This window comes from Sinocyclocheilus anshuiensis, unplaced genomic scaffold, assembly GCF_001515605.1.
Source record: "Sinocyclocheilus anshuiensis isolate Anshui unplaced genomic scaffold, SAMN03320099.WGS_v1.1 scaffold1550, whole genome shotgun sequence".
Taxonomy (NCBI): domain Eukaryota; kingdom Metazoa; phylum Chordata; class Actinopteri; order Cypriniformes; family Cyprinidae; genus Sinocyclocheilus; species Sinocyclocheilus anshuiensis.
In genome coordinates, this window is record NW_015546121.1 from 256038 (window position 1) to 265692 (window position 9655).

A 9655-nucleotide genomic window follows, 5' to 3' on the forward strand; every position below is an offset into this window, starting at 1 on the left:
GATCAAATGTACGATCTTTTCGGCGTTATCAGGAGAAGATGTGATATTGGTCTGTGTAGTTAGTAAGTCGTTCTAGATGTAATGTAACTCTCTGTAGAGCTGCTTTGAAGCTCTACACAAATCTCTGTACAAATCATTTTGATCATTTGCAGTTGTGAGTGCAGTTTTATTCTGGTAGCCTGTTTATAATGCCACGCTTTTAGGCCTACTGATTAGTAGAGCAGGGATGGGCAACTGGCGGCCCGCAGTGTCTTTTAGTACGTATTTTATGGTACCATTTGGAATAAAAAAAATTTTAATTAAGCCATTTTTAACTGTCCTTTTAAGTTGTTTTGAGAATGTTCTGTAGGCTACTGATAAAAAAAGGACCTCTGTATATTTGTTTGTTGCAAATTTACAGACAATGCAATTGTCGGACGACAAAGTTTTCCTTCTGAATTAGCATAACTGCACAAGTTTTATACTTAAAATCTTTAAAAACAAATGACATTAGTTATACTTTAATTTCCTTCAATAAAAAGGAAATGGAGTAAGACTGTGTAAAAGGTGTGTGGACGTGGATTAGTAATCTGGCCCCTTGGTATAAAAGAGAAAAAATGCTGGCCCTCGTCACTATCAGAGTTGCCCATCCCTGCTGTTGAGTGTGTCATGTTTAGGTCCTCATGACTGTCTTCAGGTCTTCATCACACCTTTAAACGTCAAGCCAGATGGAAAACACGTAATGTTATTTCTCAGATGTACTGTAGCAACAAGACTTCTTAGAAATGTGTTTCACATTGTCTGCGTTTGAATGAACTGTCTGTCAGAGTAACTGAAGCGATGTTCGCTGATCAACACAGACTGTAATCAGTTCTTCTGAGAGTTTTATCTACTAAGAATTTTAAGAAATGTTCACCTTACTTAAGGAAATAGTACCAAAGCGAATAAAAAAAGCTGTAAAGTTGCAATAACATCATAATAACAAAACATCAGATAAAGCATATAATTTACAAATATGTAACGCAAACTAAACATTATTGAAATACTATTAACAAAAAATGAGTCCGTCTTTTTCTCTGTTGTAGTTGTAGGAGCGAATTTCTCCACCTGTTTGCATTCACTTTTGTGGGATAGCAAATGAATAACTCATTACATTCACATAGCAACTTCTTCAGTTGTTGTAACGTCTCATCCAAAGATGGGTGCTTTGTGACAGCAGTGTGTCCCTCACTGACACCTCCAGCAGCAGATCAAGCCTGATCCGACCAGAGGACAGCTGCTGCCAGTGTTAGATGAACAGACTCGATCTCCAGTTTAGGAACGGAGCTGAACATGGTTTTTAGAGGAATCAGCCCTACTCGCATGCAGCCAGCAGGAGCCAGCGGCTGATTGCAGAGACACTGACAAACCGCTGTGTTGTGTGAGCACTGCGAGACACAGGTGTGAGAGCCGCTGGAGTGTCAAGCACTACAGTACAGCTCACCAAAGCACCACTACAGTGTCCGGCAGCACTGCAGTCACGTTTTCCAGTCAGGCGTGACGTCATTTCTGACTAAATCAGGTCAAATGAAGCTCTTTTGGGGAGTTCAAAATGGCTTGCCAAAGTCAGCGTTCAGGGAAAAGTCCCACTGGCCTTCTTTGACGTGGAAATCTACTCTGGACGTCTGCGAGTGAACACATGAATGCTCTGGAGAGACACAACAAAAGAGGAAATCTCTCACTGCACTTGACTAAATCACTTTTGTCACTTTAATAGGAAGAAATATGTGTATATATATATATTTCATTTACACAGTGACGAATATGCAGAGTTTTAATACATTTGATTATTTTATACAATGTAACATTTCTTAACTGTATTTTTTTTGTCCTAATGCTTGTAATTAGTTGCTTATTCTTATTTCATCGCTGACTGTTGTCTTCAGTGAGCCTGAGTTTTTATTTTTTTAGTTTAGGCTAGTATTGTTTTTTTGTGATATTGACACTGGTGACTAGAAAGCAATCTGTTGTATAAAGGACTGTTTTCTCAGGCTATCATTCTGGTTGTGTCTGTGTTGTTATTGAGAGGAACAGCCTGAGTCAGTAAACTGTGATTTTGATACGGTGCTGCTGCACTACTGTTTGTGGTTGTTGCTTCAGACAGTTGTGTGCTTGTGGGTCCAGAGATCCCGGATTATCGAGTTCAAGGCGAAGCGGTTATCATCAGATTCCCTTTTCTTGAAGATGCAGTGAATAACAGGAGACTGCGAGTGGACAGCAGCTCCGTCACAGCAGCCTGAGGAGCGAGAGGCGTGAGGGGTGATGCTGACCGAGCGCAGGATCCTGCTCCTCAGACTCTGGAACCGACACCTACATCTTCAGCTCAGAGCTCACAGCTAACCACTTTACAGTCAGCAAAGAGCTGCAACTAACACTAACATACCTGTACTTACAAACATACTTTACCATCTGTGACCCTGCAGCGCAAAAGCAGTCATAAGCAGCACAGGTATATTTGTAACAATAGCCAAAAATACATTGTATGGGTCAAAATTATACATTTTTCTTTTATGCCAAAAATCATTAGGATATTAATAAAGATCATGTTCCATTAAGATATTTTGTAAATCTCCTACCGTAAATATATCAAAACTTAATTTTTGATCAGTAATATGCATTGCTAAGAACTTCATTTGGACAACTTTAAAGATGATTTTCTCAATATTTAGATTTTTTTGCACCCTCAGATTCCAGATTTTCAAATAGTTGTATCTCAGCCAAATATTGTTCTATCCTAACAAACCATACATCAATGGAAAGATTATTTATTCAGCTTTCAGATGAGGTAGAAATCTCAATTTTGAAAAATTGACCCTTATGACTGGTTTTGTGCTCCAGGGTCAAATTTTAATAAAATGTATTGTTTTTAATATATACTATTTCATATTACAGTGAACTAAATAGAAATGTTAATATTTCGTCATTTCACTCTAAAATCAAAAGCAGAAAGAAAGTTAAATGAAGATCTAAATGACTAAATCATTCTTTTAATTATTCTAGAGCAAATGCAATATTATAAAATCTGTATATATATTACATTTGAGGTACATCGGCCAGCCCTAACATTAGCACTGTTTTGAATGGACACTACAATAGTCACTAGAATTTGAGCATGCACATTCTTTTGGTCATGCTCTAGTCCAGTAGTTCTCACTTCCAGTGTGACATAATATACCTCTGAAAATACATACAATATAAATTCACGTCTCGCACACTTTAATGCCCAGTGAACATATATGCTCCCTTCAAACTGGAATCATGGAGGAATATCCTGTAACGGCCACTTCGCAGCGCACTTACGGTTGACCCGAACAAACCTCTGAAGCGATAAGAGACACATACTGAACGTGCAGATGAGCGGTCGCGAGGACTGGAATTGAGAACCACTGAACTAGGGCTGAACTTTAGAGTATACCATCTACACATCTGCTCTACTTTCTCACAACACTGTATTAACATGCATATGAATCAAAGATCTGCATTATGTCGTACACTGAAGAAAGCAGTTATGCGGCACAGGTTTGCAATCAAAATTTTATATTTTATTAGAGTAAATATTTTTTTAAATTGTTTGTATTATGAAATGTCCAATAGAGGTACCATCTAAAATGTGATTACATTCGTGGAACTTGGGTTGGTCTAAATGGAGTTAGTAATGCATTTGTCACGCAGGAGCGACACGTTCTGCCTCACTGGGAGTATTACAGTAATGATCTACGAGGAAGAGGAGCCCAACATCACTGTAATGCCCTACACCGCACGCGCAGGAGGAGATACTGACATCGTCTGTCCCCATTTGAAATACTTCAAAAGCTCTGAAAATCCAAAGTGGTACAAGGTAGGTCACTGCACATTGTGGAAAACATGTAAATACATATTTGAATTCAAAGGACAAAAATGTTTCTAAAATGTATTAATTTACAGGATTTTCAGAGCACAGCTCTCCCTATCGGCAAAGGACAGTATACAGTCGAGAGAGGCATAATTCTGGCCATCAAAAACATCTCTGTGAAAGATGAGGGCTTCTACACGTGTAGGCTAAGTGTGATTTTCAACAATACCCAGTATAATGTGAGCAGGACCTGGAGAGTTCAAGTGTCACTACGCTGTGTCATACGGACGGTTCTGCCACTGCTTCTCTTTCTTTCTAAACCTGTCTGATGGTTGAGCAAATGATGAATCAGAAGCGGCCACCTCTAACCGTCTCAGTGCTTCCACATGCAAGTATCAGAGATGCTTTTTAAAAATATATATAATTTAACCAACATATTGATCTAAAACATTAAAATAACCATTTGAATTCTACTCCCTGGTAATTTAACAGTTTTCTCACAGCATCGAGTCATTCATTCCCTTACATTGTCTTTCCTGCAAACGGATCCTTCACTGAAAGTCATTTAGGTGAGTCTACACTGCTAACAATACCGATTTACAGGGGTTGATTGTCAGATTTTTAGATGATATATTTATGTGCAGGTCACATGTTGCATGACACTGTCCATATTATATGACAGTATTCTGTAATACTAAAAAACCAAATGTACTGTAATTAATCTGTACGCATATGGATTGGACACACTTTTGGACAGGTTTACAGCACAGTAATGGACAGTGAAAAAATAGGTTATATAGAAAACACTGACATAATGAACAAGTTCACACGTAAAATGAGAGCAAACTGATTTGCTTTGTCCAGCATGATGGAGGACTTGAGCATGAGCTTTAATTTCCCAGAAGTTAATAATAAATAGTCATAAAGCAAATAGTACATTTTGATTGCTCACATTCAATTTAATTGACTAATAATTCATTCAAGAACTCCCCATAAAGGGCTTTCTGCACAACCTCATCTCTCTCACCTATGTGGACCGTACTGAATCATGAATTCTGTGTAAGAACCTTCCCACAGTGAGAGAATGAGGCCCATGTTTGTTTACTTACTGTTATGTAGTGATTATCAGAGAGTTACTCACCAACCTTTAACAGTGCTGTTAACTTGCAGGCGCTCGTTTGGTGATCCAGTGCATGGTGTCTGTTGGAAACCAACTAGCTCAGTCCACAGATGTGACATCGATGGGTAATGACCAGCCACCGGAAAACTCTGACCTGGCTACTCGGGAGGCTTCCTGTTGAGCAGGTAATTCTGTGAGACCTCGGCTGGACACCAGGAATATCACTGTAAGCTGTTGCAACACTTCGTGAGGCTCATGTTCATAACAGCAGATAAGGGGAGTAAACTCTTTCAAACATATATATTCATCTGTTCTCTTGGTGTGGAGGTACTGTGGCTTTCCTCTGGGTGCTTCAGTTTCCCCTCAAACACATGCAGATTAGCTGAACTGAAAACTAGTCCTTCGGTGTGAGTATGGCCCGAGATGCTGGGATGGGCGACACTGGACACGCGGTTTGGAAAATGGATGGGTGGTTTTCATGGTAGAGCATCTCTCTTTTCCACCGGTCAGGTCTACCCCAAAAGCTATTAAACCCATAGTATTCTGAGGACTCCACTTAGACAACCAGCCGTGCAGTGATGATAGTCCACACTGCTGTAGGCGACCCCAGAGACCAGGAAAAGAACTGCAGAGACCAGAGTCCTCACTATAATGGAGAATACTTTCATCCAATACTCAGCACTATGTGGGATTTAGAAAATGCTAATGTTGTTGTCTCGGTAAGCTAATACTACTAATATTAATACTAATACTACCACGTAACATTGATTGCTATGAGAATGAGAACCAGTATAGCAAAAAATGTTTCTAGAAAAAATGCCTACCCTATCTTTCACAGTGCACTGTTTTGTACATTGAAACTGAACAAAGAAAAATATTTCATATCTAATACTTTATTTCACAACGTCTATGTATGTGTTTAAATGTGTCTCCTCCTCCTCTCTTTAGACTCGGAGTCCGTGTGGTTGGTGGCAGCTGCGGCATCCTCCTGCTTTATGCTCGTGCTGTGTGCTTTTGCTTATCATTTGAGCCGAAGGCCACAGAAACCAAGGGACTATGTTCTGGCTCGACAGGACAGCGCCATGTGAAGATGGCTTCCACTTCTGCAACAATGCAACTATCCTCATCATGTTTTAGCTACTTTGATCTTTTGTGTTGAACTGGTCTTTAGCTTGAACGTTGTTTTCCTAGATCTCGGCTCACAGTTCCCTCTCTATTGTTTGCGGGTGTTTCTAGCAATCATTACTCCCATAAACACGCTCCTGTGTTTCTCGTTCTTGTTTGGTCTTGTTCTGTATGTATACTGGCAAGCCTTTTATTTTGCTTTAAAATAAAGCTGCACTTGGATCCATACAAGCTCTGCTTCTTGAGCTATTATTACAACATCGGTGCACACTTCATTTATCATCTTTTTTTGTAAAAACATGTTCTTTATAGGATATGATCAAATGGAAAATTCGATCAGATATTGGCAAACAACAACAGATCTCATTTAGCCATTATTTTATGTCTACAGCATACATCTACCCCATTAACTCAGACATTTAACACATGCTGTTACTCTTCTCCATGCAGTTCAAGTCATTCGAGTCAGGTTTATTTGTATGGTGCTTTTCACAACACAAATCATTTTAAAGCGTTTTGTAAGCCACAACCTCAGTGTAGTCCTTGAAATACACTCTTGTTTGTAAAACGTCCTCAAGTAACCCTTTAAAAGTATATAGTATAATTTTAATGCTAAAACTGTTGCATTACTCTAGAAGGGCCTGTGTTTTGGGAATGTAGGGAGAACTGGAAGAGAGCAGCCTAACAGAACTGCATCGGTCCAACAGGCAAATCTGACCGGCATGAAACGTTGTGCTCAACTTATTAATGACTACTTCTGTGGCCAGAACCCCATAAATAGTGATGATGGTTTTGAAAGCAGCGAGAGCGACACAGAAGAGGCATCTCCTCTTCTCCACAATCTTCAGGATAGCAAAGAAGGCCATTAAACGGAGATTTTAACAGTAATGCTGTGCCCGTGGAGGACACGATCACAGCGACACTGAATCTGACGTAGTGCTGATGCACACGATGCCATGGCATGGGCTTCTGAAGGGGTGTTACATCCAGATGAGCTGCTCAAATGCAAACTGTGTGTTGGCTTCAAGAGGGATGACAGGCTGGATCCAAAACTTGTGTATGGCTTGAGACTCAATATGCAGGAGATGTCTGACTTCTGAGGAAAAATAAGTTCAAATTTAAGAGGCTTTTAAATTCATGCACTGGTAAGTTTTACTTGTGTAACACTAGTATCTTGATGTAAATGCTAGTTTCTATATGGACTGCATCGTAGAGGTTAATGTTAAGGTTGGGTAGAAATAAAGAGGCAATGTTTCTTGTCATGCATTTTTGATTCTCTTACTGATTGTATTTTTATGTCATGTACTGTTTGTTTCAGTATATTCCAGAATTGACTCACTAGTTCATGCAGAGCCAGCCCTAAGTGAACTAAGCAGCTGCTTAGGGCCCCCAAGAGCATGAAATGGCAGCTTGATTACTTCTTCTTCTTCTAATTATTATTATTATTATATTTTTTGGGGGTGATATATTATGTCAGTGGACAACGGTAATTATACAAAAATGCAATATTAAATAGTTATTTCAACATGGTTGATTCTGTGGCCATCTAGTGGTCATAACCGCATAGCAGCTTCCGAAGTGCTGCGCTCCATTACAGCCGCTGGCTTCTCGTCTGGTTCTGCTAATGGCTCTTTGTTTTATTTTATTGTAATGTATATAAATAATGGTCATGGTCAAAGTCATTCATTTGTGTCGGTGTACTGGCAGTAAAATAAATGAAACATAAATGTATAAATTAAATCTGTGATCTGTCTATTTGAAATCTATTATTTTGTAGGCTAAGTTCACTTGAGCTTAATGTATAAATTATGATGCTGGGGGGAAACAAAACAAAACACAAAGCACAGCTAACGCATTATAATGTAATATAATAAAGTAAAGGACGTGGCGCTGAGGTGTTTGAGCAGATGCTGAAGCAGTCACGTGGTTTTCAGGCAAACGAAGCTTCAGACGTCACAGACCACGTGCTCCGGTTCAGTGCTGCAATGTGAAGCTCGGCTGTCACCAGTCAACATTCAGATATTACTGTCAGTGTTTCAGTGCAAATGAACACCTGAGCGCTCGTGGGTTTGCTACTGTTACGATGAAATATGGCAGAAGGGTAAAAACATTGCTATGATGTAAGCAACACAGCTACAAGAAGTAAAAGGGGTACTTTTATTCTGCTCCGGCGGCGTGACATCACAGGGCTGCTGCTACTGGGGGACTTTTATTCTGCTCCGGCGGCGTGACGTCACAGGGCTGCTGCTGCTGCTGCTGGGGGACTTTTATTCTGCTCCGGCGGCGTGACGTCACAGGGCTGCTGCTGCTGGGGGACTTTTATTCTGCTCCGGCGGCGTGACGTCACAGGGCTGCTGCTGCTGGGGGACTTTTATTCTGCTCCGGCGGCGTGACGTCACAGGGCTGCTGCTGCTGGGGGACTTTTATTCTGCTCCGGCGGCGTGACGTCACAGGGCTGCTGCTGCTGGGGGACTTTTATTCTGCTCCGGCGGCGTGACGTCACAGGGCTGCTGCTGCTGGGGGACTTTTATTCTGCTCCGGCGGCGTGACGTCACAGGGCTGCTGCTGCTGGGGGACTTTTATTCTGCTCCGGCGGCGTGACGTCACAGGGCTGCTGCTGCTGGGGGACTTTTATTCTGCTCCGGCGGCGTGACGTCACAGGGCTGCTGCTGCTGGGGGACTTTTATTCTGCTCCGGCGGCGTGACGTCACAGGGCTGCTGCTGCTGGGGGACTTTTATTCTGCTCCGGCGGCGTGACGTCACAGGGCTGCTGCTGCTGGGGGACTTTTACTTTTAAATAGAGATTTGAAAAAGCTTATAAACATACATTTTTGAATTTGACATAGATGGAAAAGATGCCATTACAAAGGTAAAAATAAAATATTTCTAACCATTCTGTTTTTGCTTCAAATTTAGAAATTATACAATCTAATTTAGATTAAAATCTGCTCGTGTTGCATGTCTGCAGCATCTTTGTTTGGATCATGATTAAAATGCAGTGGTTGCCAAAAAGAGCACAGACAAAGCCTGAGTTTGTTTATATGAAGAGATTTATTTTATTTGTGTTACTTATTTATTTGATTTGGGGCTTGTTTTAAAATTTCAATGTAGTTTTGTTATTTACATTTACATTATATTTAAATGTTGTTATTTAGCAGACGCTTTTATCCAAAGCGACTTACAAATGAGGACAATAGAAGCAATCAAAACCAGCAAAAGAGCAGTAATATGCAAGTGGTGCTATATTAGTATATTATTATAGTGTTATATTTCAATTTCACAAAGAAACGTGCAGCATTTTGTCCAAGCAATAATAAAAGGACGCATTTAACTCATAATTTGTCTTAAATCTCATGTTGTTAAAACACTCGTGAATTGAATCATGAGTTGAGTGAATCGTTACATCTCTACTCCAAAGACAAAGAAAAGCATGCAATCGCGTCATATGACCCCTCTAACTCACACTCTGAATTCTCCCTTACTAGTGTGCTGACTACTGAAATAGGGAGCTGATCCTCTTACCCTGGTTATTCTCTTATACTTATTTATCTTGTATATCT

The 9655-nt window shown here is 40.3% G+C and overlaps 1 protein-coding gene across 1 annotated transcript; it reads left to right on the forward strand.

Moving 5' to 3' along the window:
* The first annotated feature begins 3627 nt into the window (after positions 1–3627).
* LOC107700957 (interleukin-1 receptor type 2-like) lies at positions 3628–6286 on the forward strand. Its single transcript, XM_016502837.1, has 5 exons — positions 3628–3856; positions 3943–4126; positions 4354–4419; positions 5021–5139; positions 5894–6286. Exons 1-5 carry the CDS (start codon positions 3662–3664, stop codon positions 6056–6058), a joined length of 729 nt encoding a protein of 242 aa, XP_016358323.1. The 5' UTR covers positions 3628–3661; the 3' UTR covers positions 6059–6286.
* The last annotated feature ends 3369 nt before the right edge of the window (positions 6287–9655 follow it).

What these genes read in the sequence shown, in the direction of transcription:
- LOC107700957 (XM_016502837.1), top strand. Translation starts at nt 3,662, where the DNA reads ATGGAGTTAGTAATGCATTTGTCACGCAGGAGCGACACGTTCTGCCTC. An exon ending in AAAATCCAAAGTGGTACAAG is followed by an intron (nt 3,857 to 3,942) that starts GTAGGTCACTGC and finishes ATTAATTTACAG; the next exon opens with GATTTTCAGAGCACAGCTCT. An exon ending in CTGACCTGGCTACTCGGGAG is followed by an intron (nt 5,140 to 5,893) that starts GCTTCCTGTTGA and finishes GTATGTGTTTAA; the next exon opens with ATGTGTCTCCTCCTCCTCTC.